Source organism: Coturnix japonica, chromosome 5, assembly GCF_054131305.1.
Source record: "Coturnix japonica strain WE chromosome 5, WE-NBRP24, whole genome shotgun sequence".
Taxonomy (NCBI): domain Eukaryota; kingdom Metazoa; phylum Chordata; class Aves; order Galliformes; family Phasianidae; genus Coturnix; species Coturnix japonica.
In genome coordinates this window covers 11,677,694-11,697,580 of record NC_140667.1, presented here as the reverse complement: position 1 = coordinate 11,697,580, position 19,887 = coordinate 11,677,694, and the positions used below count along the sequence as shown (strand labels likewise).

General features: G+C 37.1%; 2 protein-coding genes across 10 annotated transcripts in view; one reads left to right on the top strand and one right to left on the bottom strand.

Moving 5' to 3' along the window:
* Nucleotides 1–9,595, bottom strand: part of METTL15 (methyltransferase 15, mitochondrial 12S rRNA N4-cytidine) — a 74,515-nt gene extending 64,920 nt beyond the window's left edge. For 2 of the 7 annotated variants that reach the window (XM_015863451.3, XM_085550009.1), the window contains exons 1-2: nt 8,996–9,577; nt 7,784–8,063 (exon numbers count right to left, since the gene is read on the bottom strand). In XM_015863451.3, coding sequence (XP_015718937.2) covers nt 7,784–8,062 — 279 coding nt within the window. In that variant the 5' untranslated portion in view covers nt 8,063; nt 8,996–9,577. Of the gene's footprint in view, nt 1–7,783; nt 8,064–8,995 lie in introns of those variants that run through there. The other 5 variants (XM_015863452.3, XM_085550010.1, XM_085550012.1 and 2 more) reach the window with 4 other exon arrangements.
* Nucleotides 9,540–19,887, top strand: part of KIF18A (kinesin family member 18A) — a 41,217-nt gene continuing 30,869 nt past the window's right edge. For 2 of the 3 annotated variants that reach the window (XM_015863449.3, XM_085550007.1), the window contains exons 1-6: nt 9,540–9,670; nt 10,254–10,647; nt 11,284–11,441; nt 12,249–12,353; nt 13,444–13,554; nt 17,326–17,523. In XM_015863449.3, coding sequence (XP_015718935.2) covers nt 10,320–10,647; nt 11,284–11,441; nt 12,249–12,353; nt 13,444–13,554; nt 17,326–17,523 — 900 coding nt within the window. In that variant the 5' untranslated portion in view covers nt 9,540–9,670; nt 10,254–10,319. Of the gene's footprint in view, nt 10,171–10,253; nt 10,648–11,283; nt 11,442–12,248; nt 12,354–13,443; nt 13,555–17,325; nt 17,524–19,887 lie in introns of all 3 variants that reach the window. The other variant, XM_015863450.3, reaches the window with a different exon arrangement.

Genomic DNA, 19,887 nt, shown 5'->3' with positions numbered 1-19,887 from the left:
CCAGTCCTACACAGAAAACTACTCTTCAGTTGATCCCAGTTCTGACTTGAGATGGATAAGGGTCTTTCCTTCTCCCAGTTTACCCTAAATCTGTTTAGTTTATCTACCACTATCTCATGCACACATGGACAAACCACATCTCTATATTCTAATCTGTTTTGATTCTCAATTTTTGTACCAAAACTTAGATAGTATCTCTCCACGCAATACTGCTACCAATCTAGAGAACCATGTATGACATACAGACACTCAGATAATCTGAAAGCCTGGGTCACACTCCTGAAAATGCTGTACTTTGCAGTCTACTACTACAACAAACTCCAAAAATGAAACATAACCTAGTATTAAAGCATGGATTCTAATGTCATCTCAAATAAGAAACAAAACTTTATATTTAAAGTTATTTCACAAGGAAAAACAAAAAGAGCTTCTGAAAAATAAAAACATTGACAAAAAATGGTCAAATCCACCCTCTAAAGCAGTCATTCCTATCTTCTAAACACTGGAATAGGTTCCCCAGGGAGGTGGTTGAGTCACCATTCCTGGATGTGTTTAAGAGCCATTTGGATGTGGTGCTCAGTGATATGATTTAGTTGACTGTTGTTAGAGTTAAGGTACTATGATTAGGCTGCAGTTGAACTTGATGATCTTCGAGGTCTTTTCCAACCAGAGTAATTCTATGATTCTGTAAAGCAGCACTTGGAAATGTTGAAAAAAAATATTCATGCTAAACCAAGCTTTCCAAATCTTAGCATGTACTACCAAAAAAGTGACGCTGATGATACTGATATGAAATGTATGAACTCCTTCACTGTATACACTAAGCCACACACGTAAATAGGCACAATTTTCATTTAAGCCAAACCATGCATTATTACAGAAAAGCTAAAATTGACCATATAAAGGGAGTAAAAAGGCTTACACCTCATGGCTTTAACTACCAGAAAATAAAGGTAACAGAACAAGAATCTTAGTGTTCTATTCCAGTAAATAGTAATATATTATGCCACACAAATCATTTTAATGCTATCTAATAGAGATAAGAGAAAGGAGCACAAAGTATGCAGTAAAACAGATTTCTAGTTACAAACAAGAAACAACTATTTCAGTTCTACCTCATACAACTCTTTCATCTACGAAAAGTCACCAGAATTAACTTTAGAAAAGCAAGATTTAGTATTACCAGACCATGTATTACACTGAAGGAATGAATGAAGTGCAAAAAGTTGTTTGTACTCCAGGTCTACACAACAAAAAGAAAACCAAATAAATAATTAGCATGTAGAAAAAACAAGTGTCTTACATCATGTGTTATACTAAGTACAATACAAAATGATTTTCCACTTCTGGTCTATTGAACAAGTCAACAAAATGCTGCCAATAATACCCATTTCTTACATTCACTTCACTTTTGTACTTGAGCAAAGGATACTACTAAGCTGTGCTTGTATACAGCTGAAATATCTGCACGGTAAAAGACTTGGTATATATTCAAAACTGGATAATAAATAACTTAAAAGAACAGTACAAAATAACAATGATAAAAAAAAAGTTATTTCTAAATCAAAAACAGTAAGTGCTTCTCCATTTTTGGTACATTATAGTGCCTGCCCTGGGTTTACTGGATCCCCTCTGCTGTCTGGCACTGGGCACTGAGGGCTGTGGAGGTGCCCCATCATTTTACTGCAGGGAGCTCTTCTGAAGTATTTTATTAAAATCATACTTGAAAAAAAGTTAGAAAATATATATATTTGAAAATATAATAAATACTTGAAAAAGTAAAAATCCTTTAAAATGTTTTTATCTAAAAACCATTTTCAAGATAGTTTATAAATAATAAATGTTTTTTGAAATCATTTTGTATAACATTCTCACAAGGTTCTCAAATACCTATTATTATTGAGTATTGATAACTTTTTACAAAGGTTCCATCACAAAACGAGAGAGGGAAAATGCAGACAAGGAAGAATACATGACAGAAGATGGTATTTCAACAGCTTGTTAATCGAGGGGGTGGACAAAATCCAGTCATACTCTTAATTTGGAGTATCTTGCTTTTCTGTCTTTTGTAGTGGGTCCTGAAAAATAAAGGGATTATAAATTCCCTAATGACGGGCAAATTAAATCACCTTGGATTTATTTAAAAGCACTGCACATCTGTTCTGTTTTGAAACTGACGCTGCTATGTGCTTAGATTATTGGTAGCAGGAAATAAGTACTCATATTAAATCTCCAAAATGGCAACATATGAGGAAGGCATGGGCAAGAATCCCTTTGGAGTTTAGTTTTTAAATGGAACTTGTTTTGTGCTGTAGAAAGAAAGTAATTCTATAAACTTGAAGGAGTAGGGGTGGGAAGAGTAGGTTGATGGCTACATCTGCACAGGGAGGAATCTTTCGGTTATAATTCTTGGGCATCCGCCCAGCCACCTCTTCTTCCCACCTGCAGCATTGCTCTCAGCAGACAAATGTAAATGTTATCATCAGCAACAACAACAAGACGGCTCTCAGCAACTTTGGTCTGCATCTTTCTCTATTGCAGTAGGGGAAGGGATGCCTGCAGCTGCTATCTCCAAAGAGACTAGCAAGGGAGCTTGGTCTGCCTACAGAGAACAACTCCACAGATGCACAGGATTTCATTTTATTGTAATACCAAGTCAGCTTGCTGTTATCACTCTATGGCATAACAAATGATAGTGCTTCAAGAGACTATTTAAGAGTCTGTGTTATAATAAAGCAAGATTCAATGCTTTTGGGTGACTCAGCTTGTAATGACGCTGTATATGCTCTCCTTTTCTGTTGTGACAGCATTAGTCTTTGCACCTCTTGGGGAAAACTAATAAAAAGCACCAGAAAGTAATCTAAGCCCTTTAAATTTTAACTTGAGTGAGCCTGTGATCCCAGAAAGGGTGATAATTAATATATGTAGCTACTCATTTCCTTCCCATCTAGTACTCTGCGGCTTGTTTAGTCAGCCTTCTGGTTTAACTTCCTTATTAAATATTTGAATGCTGGTTTGCAAACAGGAGTACAGAGTCTTTATCACAAAATATTACTAGGGGTTTAATGCCATAACGGTACTGTGGGAAATATCTGCAGGTTTTTCTTTCTGTTTTGTATTTCTGTTCAAGGCAATCCTGTTTTGAGCAGCTTCTTGCAGGCTTGTTCTGTATAAAGAAATAATTCAGATATAAACTACCAAATCTGATGTCCAAAATTAATGGCCATCTGAAATCATTGAAATGTTCAGTCTGATTTTTATTATTTTTTCTTCTTCCCAGAGCTTGAACACATATCATTTTGATGGTGTTTACTGGTGCCTCAGCACTTTGGGAGAATACTTTTAAAACTAGTTTGAAATTGTAAATATGTTTATTTGAAATTACTGAAATAATATTGCTTCGGGCTCTCTCTTTGTAAGATGTTGATTTAGCTAATACGTATGTACATCTCTCTGAACATAGTGCCTCCTATTTATTTCCATGGAAATTACAACAGATACAAAGATGACAATAACAAACCCCTCACTCTGCTGGTCACAGCATCCGGCCAAACCAGCCTGTAAACCATTGACAAAACTGTATTAAGTAAATTGGTGAATAAGTAAATTAATATTCCGTGTCGATCTTGGTATTTTGGCTGCACCCTACAAAAAGCCTCATACAACTTGAGAACTCCAAATGCATTTCTCTGGGTCCTTTTTTCAAATTCCTATTTATCTTGAAGACACTGTGGAACACTTTAATTTTGAGAGCCTTTACTGTAAATGCATTGCACCAGTCAAATCACTTGCAGGTGGCTTTGGAAGCACTATGAAAAGCACACTGGCCACCAACACAACCACATAACTATTTATATACCATGATACCTGGAAACCCTTCTCACAAAACATAAGTCCACACTGCAGGGGACCATAGGGAGGAAGGCTATTTTTATACTGGATATAAACTTGTATGGATAAAGTAGAAAAGGTAAAGGAACACCAACCTATGGACAAAGATATAAGAAAACTAAGACAATAACTCTACAACAATAGACTATGCTTTTTTAACACCAGCAGTTAATCTCAGCTTCATGTGATTGTCATCTTGACTAACAAGAACCATGCAATAAGAAGGAAATATTTATGTTCTGAATTGACAACACCCAACAGTGGCAACAGACCTTCAGGAGGTAGAAGGCTACTATCTACAAACTAATTGTGACTAAAGTGCTGCTTGAGCAAAAGATCAACATGAGACTGTCAACAATAGCTGGTTGTTCCCTCTGTTACTTTGAAAGGCTGAGCTCACTCATTTTCTGCTGAAAATGAGTCTTTAAATTTGACATGTGCACGCATAAACATAGAAGTTCCTATAGAGAAAGAAACACTGATCCAAAAGACTGATAGCTAATAGCAAAACTGGATGTTTTTAGGGAATATTTCTTTCTAGAAGCTAGATATCACATTATTCCCAAGCAAAGAGATGCAAGCAGCGCAGTAAAGCCATGAGTGCGCAACAGGCAAGAAATGCCAGATTTTTGTCTCATCTTATATTAGCTATCATAGAAAAGTTATCATCTTTAGAAAGCAAAAAGATCAGCATAATTTGAGAAAAAGATCATCCAGTATTAACTGTTTCTAAGTGAACTGCTTAAAGACTGGAGAAAAAGGGAATAAACAGTCTCACTAACCTTCCCCACCACCATCCTGATCACCTATCATTCACAGATGTCTATAAGAAAAAACTTCTAGAGCTACTATAAAACAAATACTACTCCTAGAAATTACTTTATCTACAATCCTGTTTATAGTAGACAACCATAAAAAACCACATAAGCTTCACCATAAAATCTGAGCATATATATATACACACATATTTGGATTCTAGTTGCATATAATTAATATATATATAAATATATATATAAACCTCTTGTTTGTGCTGGAGCAATATGACAACAGATTCCTAGAGCTCCGCAACTCATAAGAACCTGCATTAGAAAATCCTCATGGGAACAATTAAAATCTCAAATTTTCACAGAACTCAATGCCAGGAAATTATTTTTGGTATTACTGCATAACACAAGAGAGACTGGCAAAGAAACAAGTGACTGACACAAAGGAAAAACAACTACAGAAAAAAGCAGTGAAAAATGAGGAAAGACATACTTGGGGATTTCTGAAGACATGCATTTCAAATAGGGATGCTTGGTTCTTTCTCTACTTTTAAAGCTCAAGAGAAGAGAGAAAATTAACTGCCCCAAAAACTGCAAAGACAGCAGCTGAGTACACGTAAGGAACACTAGCAGACTGAAATAGCAAAGGTATCATTTAGTCAATACAGTAAACTTAAAGGGGAAATTACTGGTGCATGGATTTACTGCAACAGACCTTTCATTGAGAAAAAGTAAAGGAGATCAGTAAAAGCTTATTTGTACAATGTGTTTTCAAGAAAGGACTACCAAAGGGACTTGGTAGAAATAGGTTCTAAAAGCAATAAAATGAGACTCAAAGATAAGCGGAACTATTATTGCTTATATCCCTGACAGCTTCCACAGAGATGTCAATCAACAGGAATATTCAGTGGGAGGGTACAAACACCTTGTCCTCAGCTGTGACTCACTCAAAGTAACATTTATGTTCTAAACAGTCTCATTCACTGACCAAAAACAATAGAAAGATGCATCTCTAACCAGATTTTCTATATATTGGCAATTCATTGTCTTGGGATGCTAGAGGAAACAAAGGCCCCCTTGTTATTTTATTTGATAACAAGGAACATAACTGTATTAAAACTGAGTAAGTGAAACATTTCCTGCGTACACAGGAAAGAAGGCAGAAAAAAAAAACCCACAAAATCCGAGATGAGAATTTATGTTCCCTGATCCCAAAAATAATTTTAAAAGACCAAACAAACATGGCCTTCCTAGTTCTACAGCCATTTCAACAGAAACCACAGCATGCAAAGAAAAGCAGTCTCAGTTTTAGTTCAGAATCTCACTGATGACTCTTCCCCTAGTAAAGCTCAATTGAAGCTCCGCACCATTCAGCTCACTCATTTTCATAACGTCGATCTTTGTGAAGTGCTGCAAATACATGATCTATGGGCACTAAAAAAAAAATGAGCACCTATGTTTTCAACTACACTGAACAGTTTAAATGCATTATAAAAGCATCTGCTCAGGATGACACTCATTCTCTTATGTCTGACATTAGTAATTTGACCACTAGTACATGAACCTCTGCAAAACAGGGTGACAGAGGGTGACGGAGCACTGGAACAGGCTGGACACCTGCCTGGACATCTGACTGTGCAACCTGGTGTACGGAACCTGCTTTGGCAGGGGGGTTGGACTCTATCTCTGGAAGTCCCTTCCAACCCCCATGTTTCTGTGAAATGTGAATGAAACTTGAAGTTTGACATATATTATTTAGGTATTTTCAACAACAAAAATAAGCATGTTATAATAATCACGGCTGCTCCAATTATCACTGGTCTTCAAAAAATTTGAAATAATGGAATGACTTCCAAACTAAGGAAGTTCTCATAAGGCAACACAACAAAACTAGAGTACACCACTCTGATCTCCCCAATTTCATCTCAAACCTGCTACATTCCTTTCCACTGTCAGCTGACGGCATTTCAAGTATATATAAATAGCTGCACGTTTTGCACATCAAACTTTGTGTACAATTTCATTGTTTTAACTAAAACTTATCACTGATTGACCTAATACAGTAAGCCTGTGTAAAGCTAACAGAAAAAGCACTCACTTCTCAGGCAAAACATCTGACAAGGGAAAGGCTCTTAACCATAAGATGCATGTGAAATTCTTTCAACTTAGTATCCTATTTAAGAACTCCCAGATGTTAACAGTTTCACCACTTAAGTTTTGTAAAGAGAGTGTGAAACAGTATACCTAAACTGCATATAACACATGTAGCGTAGACATACCAGTGCTACAGCACAGACAGATCTGAGCCAATCCAGTTATCAGAAGGAATCTTTCCACAGTACTTTGACTTAACTAGGCAGCTTGCAATACTTGTCAAGTATTGATACAAAACTGTTTCTGGTGCTACACATTCCCATTTGTAGCTACAGCATCTTCACACCCCTCTACATAGTATAAGCACATCCTAAGGACACACAGTACCTCAAAAAAACTGAAACAGTGAGGAGAGAAACCAAATGAAGGAATTTCTTCAGAGGTTGATCAAACACTGGAACACACTGACCAGGCCCACAGTTGGGTCCTCAGCCCTAAGGTACTTGACAGACACAGACATGGCACTAAGGTTTAGTGATGGGACTCTGACAGTCAGGCTAACAGCTGAATTTAATGATCATGAAAGTCTTTTCTAACATAAATGATTCTATAGTGATTTTTCAACCTATGTACTTAATAGATCTTACACAGAAGAAAGAGAACTCTTCAAAATTTGATGACATAATCACACAATCACCCTGTTCCTATTAGCAATTAACACTACATAACACCCTACAAACACACAAGAACAGCCTAAGAAAACAAGCACAAAAGCAAGAGACTACTGGAATGCTACAGTTTTAACAGATTATCTATTTTGCAGGATTTGTGAAGGCCAGGCTTACAGACACCAGACATACTATCATAAATATAAAACCTTAATCAGGATGGCAAAATAATTTAGAAGTTTAAAAAGGCAGAACAGTCTCAAAGAACATCCCATATTTCTCTAAAGGAGAGTTATCACTGCACCATACAAACTTTTCTGCTGCACAGAAAGTAAGTCATAGATATTAACCAATAATTTAACTCACCTGGCCTGACTGGGGGGATAAACAATCCATGACCTCCTCCAGCATCACTGGTATGTGCAATCTTTCAAAGTTTTTGTTTTCTGTACTATGAGGTGACTCTTTAGTTACCCTTTTCTGTGTAGTTTGCTCCATTAACTCATATTCAGAAAGCTGGTTTACTGAAGAGTGGATCCTTCTGGCCAAAGTAGCCAACTTGATGGGATTCAGTTTTAAGTTACATTGAAGCAGACATTTGTTAACTTGGCACAGACTCTGAGATAACATTGTGGAGTTGATCATCCTAGGAAAACAGATATTGGGAATTACTTGGGCAAATATTTAAAACATTAAGTGTTTAAAAAGCAAAACACAAAAATTACAAATGCTGTTAAGTAAAGCATTACAACTCACAACATAGGAGGCTTTACAGAAATGCTATCTCAGCAAAAAAGTTCTGATAATTTTTACTTTTAGTTTCTTTTTAAAAATTTGAAGACCATGTAGCAATCAGTGATATCCAAGGAAACAGAACTTAATTTTCGTAAGAAATACCTTTGTTTTCTTTACATAGCTAAGACTCTCTCAGTGTTCGAGCATCTTCAGATAAGACCCCATTAAACAACTAACAACACTTGAACACAACTAGAACAGTGGCTCAGCATTCACATTGTACCCCAACGTTCTACCATGCACCACAAAACACTTGCTCTGAACAGCAGCACTTCAGCTGCCAAGCTCCCTGTATTTCTAGTTGAAACAGAAAAAAGAAAAGTCAAATTGTGCCACTAGGTTTATAGCACAGTTATGATTAGTGTTCCAATTTGCACATAGTTAAATTCAGCAACAGAATAATTCAAAACTGAAGATTAAAGGAAGGCTTTATTTGCATTTTTATGAGCACACACTTTTTGTTGTACTATGCTTCAGACACTCCTTTACCACACAAAAAAGACTGCACATATGTGCAGATAGCCCTTTGAAATAAAGACTAACCTATTTTTACATCATTGCATTTGTAAGCACATACCAGCTTTTAACCTTGAACCAACATCATCCAGTCCTTTGCAACAAACCCTAACATCCCTATAGAAGCTAATATCAAGATTGTGAGATCAATAACAACCTAACTCACGCTACCTTGCTCTATAACTTGTACAGTTGGAATAACACAAGGATATATTAATAAGTAAGAAAGCAAAACAGAAACCAGAGAATACCTAAGAAAAGACTCACCAGTGTTAAGACTATCAGTTGAAATGGAGGCTCACCAATGTTGAGGCTCACCACAAAAACTCAGCAAAGGAGCAATCACCAAAAAGAGATGCTACCTTAGTGGTGGTCAGCCCTTAAATGGGATTTAGAAGTGAAGACAAGCTCCACCCCTTCCGGGAGCACACCTGAATTACTTTCACCTGTGCTCCCACAGCTGCCTTGACACTTGCCTCAGGTGGTTAATTAGAGGTTCAGGCTGCGATCAATAGTTTCCCTTACAGACCCCAGAAGGTGTTTACTACCCATATGCAATTATGCGACTGAGCAGGGGTTTAAGGTCGCGAGCTGCAGCAGAAGGCTACGGAGATTATTAGGGGCCTGCAGCAACACTCTTACGTGGAAAAGCTGACAGGGTTATCGAGCCCGAAGAAGGATCATATCAGCACTTGTAGGTATCGAGCAGACCCCAAGGGCGGCGGCTGACAGCGCTGTCCCCTCTCATCCCCCACTGTGCTCAGCCCAACCCGGCACTACACAAACCACGCGCCCCACGCGTGCACCCACCCGTCGCCTCGTGCTTACCCCACTCGCCGTCGCTTTGGTGACGTCACGGCGGCTGCGCCCAATGAGGAGCCGATGGGGGCGGCCGCTGGGGTTTGAATTCGGCGGCTGTGCTGTGCGGCGGTTGTTCCGGAGGTGAGTGTCGGCCCTAGCGGCACGGCGGGCGGGGATGGGGGGGGGTTTACTGTATGGTTTTGCCTATGTTTTGTGCTTGGTGGCTGGCTATGGGGTATCTGCTCCTCCTGGGGTGAAGAATGAGGCCTGGAGGGTGGCCCTTCGCTGGTCTTTGAGCGGTTTTTGTTGATTGTTTTGTTTTAATGCAAGATTATGTGCTGCGTTGTGCGGCCTGTAATCTGCAGGCAGCCCTGAACCCTTATGCAGGACGGGAGAGTGTCTCGTTGTGCTCAGCAAATAGCTGACAACTGCTGTGTGAGGCTGCTCTGAATTAAAGAAAAACTGCAGGTAGATCTGCAGCCATAGTAGGAGATGTCAGACTGATTTTTCCAAGGGAAGGACTGCTAAGCTTCCTTAAAGCTGTACAAGCCTATGTTATGTTTTCATGTCACTTAACACTGCTTCTCGGAGCTTTGTGGTGGTTCTTACAGCTGACTGAGCATCAGGCAGGGCAAGCACAGGTGCATAGTTTAACTTAAAGCCCAAACAAATGGGAAGGTTACATTTCAAGCATAAGACCTTTTAATTCTGTTGTTGGTTGCAGGAAAGATTCAGCTGCTTGGTCTGAAGGAGCCTTGGAAGCAGAGAAAGGAGAGTGAAGCCTGTTGTTATGTCTACTGCTAAAGAAGATGATGTCTGTAGCCACATGAAAGTGGTTGTCCGCGTCCGTCCAGAAACTCAAAAGGAAAAAGATGGCAACTTTCCTAAAGTTGTTCACGTTGTTGACCAGCATATTTTGGTCTTTGATCCAAAGGAAGAAGAGATTAGCTTTTTTCATGGGAGAAAACTGACCCACAGGGATATTAATAAGAGAACAAAGAAAGACCTTAAGTTTGTTTTTGATGCTGTTTTTGATGAAACTTCAACCCAGCTGGAAGTTTTCGAGCATACAACTAAAAGCGTACTTGATGGCTTCTTAAATGGATATAATTGCACAGGTAACTTTGCTATATACCTATTTTCATCCTAAAGTTTCACTAAATTCTTTGGTAGTTCTACCCTTGTATCTGGCTGCTGCACAGGCCTTAGGGATCTATGTTTGAATAATTAGTTGTTAGTTACAATTATGACTGTCTTACTCATTCTGTATGGAAGGTGGACTAGCTTTGTTATGTTTTGAAGAAGAGTTTGTGATAGGGTTGTAATAGGCTTCAGAATTTGAACTGAAATACGTGGGCTTATGAAGTGTATTCAAGGAAGCGTTATTCAACCAGGGGTAGCTTCATTGAGTGTACAAATCTATTTTGCTAACTTTTCAAAAGCTTTTTGCAACTGTGAAATAGAATACTGTGATAGTTTAGAGTTAGAAGAGTAAAGAAATAATTCACAAGTAGTTTTAGTGAAAAATACTAACTTTAAACTAAAAACTTGAAAATACACATGTCTTTTGAAATAGCTTTCTGGTTACAGTTGTAGGAAGCGAAGACTGGGTGAGAAACTTAAATAGTTTAATGAAACAGTTGCACGATATGATACAGGGACTTGAATGTACATTTGAAGTTTGTTCTTGTTTGGCTTCCTGATACAAAGTATATATTTTTGTTGTGTGTGTTTGGTTTTTTTTCTTAATGCAGTACTAGCATATGGTGCAACAGGAGCTGGAAAGACTTACACAATGCTGGGTTCCCCTGAAGATCCTGGAGTGATGTATTTAACCATGATGGCACTTTATAATTGCATGGATCAAATAAAAGAAGAAAAAATATGCAACATTGCTGTATCTTATTTAGAGGTAAACCTGCTCCTGATTTTAGGATGCTGATTTTAAGATGGCTTATTTTTATAAAGCAAGTTAAACTTCATATTCCTTTTATCTTCCTACTCATTATGAACTGTTCTGGGACTTTATGAAATGTATCCATGATGGGGCTGTAACTGGATAGTGCTCAACAAATTTGATATTACTAATAGACACCTGTTACTGTCTTGTATCCTCCCAAGAAGGCCAATCTCTTCTAACACATTCACTTCACATTCTAATGATGCTTTCCTGTAAATGCTGTGAAACTGCACAACTAAAACATAGTTAATACAGTGATAGTCAGTTCAATTTTACTGTAGCTCAGGTTAAAAAAAACACTTAATTGAGGGCTGCTACAGCACTGTTTAGCTCAGTACAAAAAAATTATTTTGGTCTTTGCTGCCAGCCTCTCCTCTCTTTATCATTTTGGCATGACTTTTCTGTTCTTACCTGTCTTGGCTTTGCTGCAAAGCAGTAGTGGTAAAATTACTGTTATATTCTAACCCCCACTAAGTCATGGTGGATTAGTAATTAGTGGTAGGAGAGGAAAGAAGAGGAATTAAGGTGTTTGAAGAGCTTCCACAGAGAAAGATTTAAGGTGAATGACTTTAACTTGAATGAAAATTGGAGAAACTATTTCTCAAGATCAGTTGTGGAAAGCTTTTGAGCAAAAATCCTACAGATTAAATGTCACTTTATCTTAAAATATTATTAAAAAATGAGATTGCTATTTAAATCCAATCCTATCAAGTATGTTAAGGTAACTTCTCTGAAGAGATTTTAAATTCCTTTTCATAGGTGTACAATGAACAGATCCGTGATCTTCTGGTAAATTCTGGGCCGCTAGCTGTTCGGGAAGATGCCCAGAAAGGGGTGGTGGTTCAAGGGTTGACATTGCATCAGGTATGTAAATAGATACTGAAATTCGTGGGGGGCCCACAGTATTTGAGGTCAAATTAAGTTGTGATTGCACAGTGGAAGTTGCTCGCAGCTTAGGAATTTCCTCGTGGATTGTTTTTGGTAGTTTTTTTGCGATAATCACTAGTAATGTAGTAACCTGCAAACCTAATAAATAATTAAAGCATGTTCCGAAAAAGCTACTGGTGTTCTTAAGTAGACATGGATAAAAATTTGTCTTCTCAAACAGATGCTGCTGGTTTGATGCTTATCTTCAGGTTGTGGGAAGCTTCTTGTTTTGACTTGTAATCTTAGTATTTCTTAAAGGACTAAAAACACTACTTTCAATGCTATACATGAGTTTTCAACACTTCTGCCATCCTTGTGCCTAGAATTTGGGTTTTTCTGATTGTTTGTTTTTAATAAAGACACTTTAAATTAAAAAAGTGCTGTTTCCAGATAAGTACAGCAATTAAAAGTTATTAACACAACCTCATTTCCCAACCTGATAATTAATGTTGCGGACCTATCTTTTTTCTTCCTACACAACTTTGGAGCCTGTTAAACACAATGTAGTTTCCAACTTCTTTGTGCATGAAGGAGTGAAGGAAGGAGTCGTGTTAGTTTGGCACATCCTTTAAAGGCCTTCTTTTCCTAAGCTTTTGAGCCTTGGACAAAAACAGTTCTATATTACTGTTTGAAGCATTAGTACAACAAAGATTGATTAAGGCATTCTTAGGACTTCTTTTAACTCTGGATAGTACTTGTGGATTTAAGGAATTTTTTTGTGGACCTTTTCGTTTTTGGCTTTCAGAAAGGAGTGTTTTCAGTTTTTGAAGCTATTAAGTGCTTGCTTTTCATGCTTGAGTGTTTTTAACTGAGAGTATTTGAAAGGCCTCAGATCCAAAACAGCAATTTCTAATAACTCTTTTTTTTCTAAGTACCTTGGTTTTCTTTTACAGTGAATGTTAATTTTTTTAACCATTTTTATCTATATTTATATATGTGTGTGTATTAGAATCACTGTAAAATTTTGTACAGCTAGTCAGAAAGAGGAGTAAAAAAAGTGTGTTTACCCTGTGTTCTTCTTTTAAAGCCCAAATCAGCAGAGGAAATCCTTCAAATGCTGGATTATGGGAATAAAAATAGAACACAACATCCCACAGACGTGAATGCCTCTTCTTCTCGTTCCCATGCAGTCTTCCAGGTAAGATGATGTAGCAGGCGTATGCTAGTATTTATGTAAGTTTTACTTGTTGCCTAAATTTGAATATGACGGAAGTGTTTGAGATACGTGTATACGTATCTCAAACATTAATTATAATGCACAGACCTAAAAATGTTCCAGTTCACTGCTCATACTGAATAGAATTGGAAGCAAATATGAGGAAAAGCTTTCTAATTCCAACTGTAGCCCTTAGAAAAGTCTCTTCTCTAAAACTGTGGTTTTGAGTTAAGAATATGCTTTGATATTGTGGATTTACACTTTGGAAGGCCTTTAAATGCTCCCTGCTTTTATGCCGCTCTAATGCTGCATAGCATTCTTGAACAAAACATATTTTACACAATGTCGTTATTCTTCTGTCCGTAAACTGAACATTTCAAATGCTGCTTTTCTGTTACTTGGTTTTACATTGATACAGGCTTTCTTAGTATTTTAGTGTATAGCCAGTTTTAACACAAACTTGTTTTTAAGCAGATACACACTTGAACAATGAAAGTGAAATGTGTATTTCTAGTTCCTGTAGATAAGGGTTTTTATGCACATTGTACAAATGTGCCAGTATTTAAGACTTTTCTGAAGATCATAGCTGTTGCGATGCAGTGTAGTGCAAGAGCACATCAGCAGTAAAACTGCTGTTAGTAAAACTAACCATTAGTGGCTGAACAATCCAACGCTTGGTGAATTCTGCTTCACAATGCAGGAGCAAAGGATCAAAAAACGGCATCGCTCTGAGTTCTTGGCTGCCACAAGCCAGTTATCTCTGCAGTAATTTTTGTGACACTTCCTGCTTCAAACCCAAAAAGTCAGGAGGATTGAGAGGCCCCGCTTTCATGAACTATTACAATGTTATTTTCACAGTCTAATACAATATCACAAACCATTACAATGTGCTTCCAACTGTTCTTGAATACAAACTAGTATAAAAAAATATGTAGAAATTGACCTTGTTAGCTGAAGTATTGATACATTTTCTATTGCCTATGGCAAATCACATTCTTTTATGATTTATATGTTGCTATTCTGGGTTGCAAAACATTACTAAGCAGCTTGTGCTCCTGTCCTTGCATTACAGCTCTGTTTAACTGTTTTTTTTAAACTGATTTAACTGTTAAGCAGTTGTTAACTGTACCTGCAAAGTGAGGCTATGCTTATTAATGATAGTCAATAGTTGATATCATCATTTAGATGATGCGAATACAAATAGCTGTAAAATAAGTCCTCTAGATCTAAATTTCAGTCATTATTATTGACAGTAAATGACTGTAAATGTTTTTTATATTTATATATTTCTGAAGTATCTAACAGCAACATTCCTTCACAGAATGTGTTGGTTTTTCTATACCTTAGGCTTCTGTTTGAAACTGTCCTTTCTCATTTCCTCAGAGTACTTCCCTCCTGTGGTCATAAAATCAAAGCAATGAATTCTTACTGAATTGGGTGGCTTGATTGCTGCATGGTCACCTATTTGTGCCATTTTTAATGAGGCATAGAGTGCAGTGCTGCAGATTGAGGTCAGAGCACAAACAGCTGAATTCCTTGTTTACTTGGGGCTGGAGTGTCTTATCCTCACCTTTACTTGATAGCAGAAAGTTCAGATTTGTTTCATCTGGCAGGCTTTTATTCTTCTCAGTTCATTTCTAAAAATGGCAAGCAATTAAGTAATTTAGGTAGCTGTTGCAGTCTAGTGGTATTTTTAAAAGGAAGGCAAGCAATTAAGTGAATAGAGATGCTCGAGAGTTCATCTTCTCCAGTCTGCATTCTTTGTTTACTCTGGCAAATTGATCTCAGTGTAGGTATGTTTACTCATTAGCAAAAATTGCTTAAGCACCAAATGAAATAAGTTGTATTGACAGAATGAGTATGTTTATATTTTACTGCAATTTTGTTGGAATGTATGACCAAAAGAAACTGCTGTGAGCAGACTCAATCCTTTAAATGCATTGTTGCAAACTAATTCTCCTTAGAGAACAGATTCGAACAAAAGTGCTTGAGGGTGAGTGGGTTGTTGGCTGTTGGCAATGAAGTAAAAACATAATTAATTGAAAGATCATATGGAATCTAAATGCTGTAGGAAGAAAAAATTCAATTTCTGTGCATGTATGAGTAAAAAGCAATTTAGGATGCCCTTTGTTTGTGATGTATTAAACAAAAGCACTGTGGTCATTGATTTCTGTAGGTAACATTTGGGTGTTTCCAGATAACTTTCATTTTGTATGTGTATGAATATACTCCAAAATGGTATGATGCATCAAAGAGTACAACTAATACTTGTTCACTAGATACTTCTAAAGAAAGCATTTGACTTGGAAAAAAATAAGAGTTACTGTGAGCATTTGCAGCTCATGTATATTAATTCCTAAGTGATTATTCTCCAGATCCATTTGGGAGCACAGGTGAGAGTAATTTAGCTGTGCTCCTGGAAAGGGTGGAGTTTGACTCCACCTCCTCTAGACCTCATTTAAGGGCTGACCACCACCAAGGCAGCATCTCTTGGAGATTGCTCCTCAGTGGAGATTGCCTCAGTGTTTCCCAGCAGATTGAAGGCTTTCATATAGGTGAGTTTTTCCTGTAAATAACCTTTTGGATATTTACTACCATCTTTTCATTTTTGTCACCATGCAAATACACTTCTTAAGGGGAGACTTTAGATGCTCTGTCTACCTGAGGCCCTTATTACAAGCACTATCATCTCTAAGAAATAATTACAAACTAGTCAGCAAGTACTGTAAGTAATTGCTTCTGTCAGTTTGCAGCTATTTTCTTTATTTACACAACACTGAAAGGTTTCTGTTGATGAATGAAGAAGTGGGAAGGATTGTGCTTTAGGGTATTTCCTAAATCTTTTGGATTTTTATAAGAGCTTGAGTCATAGAACATGATTTGGCTGTTACTCCACCTTTTTCTAGTTGACTAAGCTAATGGCTGTTAACTGGATTTTGGTGGTGTTACCAGCTTGGGGTAGCTCCTTGATGATGATCAGTACAGAGAAATGACATTCCTCTCTTGTTGTATTTTGATGCTACTAAAATAGTACAATGGGTCTTGATTGTATTATTTGATGCAGAAATATTTACATTTGGTATAGACTTGTTTACTCCCCTCCAGTACAGTATGACAGAAAATACAAAGGGCAAAAAGGGGTAAGTGGGGAACCATGTGGTTCAAAATAAAGGCAGCTTAAAGAGGACAGAAAGTTTTTGCTTTGGAAAAATGCTACTAGTTTTGTCACTGTGTGAAATATCACGTGGAATATATCACTATTCAGATGAGGTCTGCAGTCTGAGTTTTGTCCCCTTCCTAGCTTCTTGCCCACTCAATCTGTCTGGCTGGAATGTAGCGGGGCTGACTGAAAAGTGGTAAAGGCTTTCATACTTTAAAAGTACTGCTCAGCAATAATGAAAACCTTCCTGTTATCAGGGCTGTTCCAGTTCAACTGTCCTAATTCTGAAAGACAGCAACATATGAGCTTATACAAAGAAAACTAACTACTCCCCAACCAAACACAATACAACCATACTCAACTTCGTTTTATCCTACCTGAAGCAGGTGAATCTGAGGTGTCGGAGAAATAGTTATATTCCATTAGGGCAAAAAGTGCCTGTTGATGAGTATGGAGAGGTTTAACTTTGAATGCAAAAGGTTCCCAGTGAGTATTTCTGACAAAAGTTGTTCAGTATAAAATTAACTTTGTGCTTAGAGTAATAAGAGACTGAGTAGTGCTTAACTGTTTTTTTTCTTTTTTTTGCCTTGTAGATTTACTTAAGACAACAAGACAAGATAGCCAGCATTAGTCAAAATGTTCGAATTGCCAAAATGTCCCTCATTGACCTTGCAGGATCTGAACGCGCCAGTGCCACAAATGCTAAGGGGGCTCGTTTTAGAGAAGGAGCAAATATTAACCGCTCCCTGCTAGCTCTTGGAAATATCATTAATATCTTGGCAGATCCAAAGGTATGTGCTGGTTTCCCAAGCTGTCTTCAACGTCTTGTCTTGTGGAAATGTTTTCAAACGTGATAAGTATTGTGTTGTGTCTTTTTTGATTCTATATCTTTACAGTTTCCTTTTTGCCTATCGCCATGGAATATATCAGAAAATGTATGTAATAGGGTCTTCATTCTCTTAAGAATGTCTCTGTAGACTCTGCTGAGGAATGGGATAGGGAGGGAGTTGTTTTATAAACGTTTTAGTTACTGAATCATCTGATGTAGCTTAGTTTTAGCCATGTGAGCTTTGATGCTGACAGTAATTTCCATATGAAAGAGAAACAATGTGTTTTAGGTATCCTAAGTATCTGATCATATAGATGATGGGAACCAGCATCCCTTGGATTTCCCTAAGTCAAAGGTTTATTTAGCTAAACTCTACAGGGTTAGGTTTTTTTACTACACATAAAGAATATTGGATGAAAATGTTCTATACCGCTTTGCTTAAACTCAGAGCAGAAATACTAAGGCTTTAAAATGTTGCTGTTGCTGGGGATTCTGCCCACTATCAACCGTGTGTAAGTTTATTGGGCCTGATGATGTGCATCTGAACTGTTTCTTGGTGTGTTTTTTTTTGTTGTTTTTCTTACCTCCTAATTCTTTCCATTTTGTAGAACACACATTTTACACAATAATAGAAATCAGTGGATAGCTTAACCAGTTCATCAATGTAATGGAGGTTCATTTCAGGATTCTTTTTATTTGGTAAAAGGGCAGCATTTTTGTATATAGAAGTCACCTTACTAATCTTAAAGTGAAAAATCAGGATTATCCTTTTATAGAAAGGAAAAAGAGCTTCTTGGGACTTTCTGTAACGTATTTTTGGAGATACTTATTTCCGTTTTTTCTGCCTCAATTTGTGGTTAAACTAATAGATATCATCTGATTGAGTGTGTTATACTGTCAATAGTATGAGAACTTCAAACAAATGTTGAAAAACCATATTGTAATGATACCATTATTTGTCAACTGCTTTTCAGCAAAACAATTTGTGCATCAGGAAAAGCTTCCATGGACATGCTTGCTTTCCTATTTATTCTGTAATTACTTAATTTTTATCTTCCTGTATACTTGACTTGGTTATTGTAATCCTTTTCTCCCCTCTGATTTTTCTCAAGATTTCTTACCTAAACTATGTTCTCACCTGTCTTTAAAGTACACTTTCTTTTCCAGTGTTCTCATTTTACCCTTGTGTATGTCCAAACCTGCCTTGTCATTAAATCTCTTATGAATGTTGCTGTGTACTTATTTCCTGCTTCAGCTGGGAGGGCCTTGCATTTCTTTATCTACTTTTTTTAGTGAATACTACGTTCTTATTCTTCTTTGTTTCTCTTATATCTTCTGGCTATACACTGACTTTCACACAGGCCAGTCAGAATCCTTTTATTTCCTTTGATCTTTTTAGAGTATTATCCTGTTTCAACAAACTATTTTTTTATGCTTTATCCCTTTTTTAATGCTTTGTTGGGCAGGGTCTGTAAAGTAGAGCATGTTTGCTTTAGGTTAAAGTAAAATAAATATGCAAGATGTTACCTGTTTGGTACAAAAGTCCAGTAGGTAGGTATTTAATAGAACAGTTTTAAGGTAATTCAGCTGAGACTGTTATAATAATGGATGTAGTTAAGGTGGATACTATAATACTTGCATTCAGTTGTTTTCCATTATAGTCACACAGAACAAAAAACAAGAATTAGTGTGCCTGCATTGCTTCTAGGCAGAGGGAACAAATCTGTTGTCTACTCAATACAACAGATACTTTCAAGAAAATAAACTGCCTCATTTCTCCCCTCCAGATTAATATCCTGCATTTAAGTTTTGATATATATATATATATATATATATATATATATACATACACAGGATATATCATACATGTACAGGAAAGCTTTTTTTTCCTCTTCCAGAATGGCTGCCAAAAATACAACTTTGTGTACAGAATTACTTCTAAATTTCAAGGGATTTAATGATTTATTTATTTATTACCCTATTGAGTGTCTGATGTTTTACTTATATGAAAGGACTGTTAGCAGAGGTTTGAAGAGCAGGGTAGTATGCCCTTGTAGTCAGTAGTAAGTTGTGAAATCTCAACTGAGCAGTCAAAGGCATAACCTTATCAGGCTTTCCTGCCTCCAGCTACTAATGTTCTCTAGCTTGCTGGCAGTAGGGTCATGTTTCCCAGGTCAGGAAGTGCCATTTTTGTTTTGGGTTTTATTTGTGTTTATTTTGAAGGGGGAGACTAGGTACGCCTTCTGGATTTGATTGGTCTTTTGTGCTCTTCTGCCCACCTTTTTTGAGGCAGATAAATTATTCTCTTGATCTGCCTCAGTAGCTC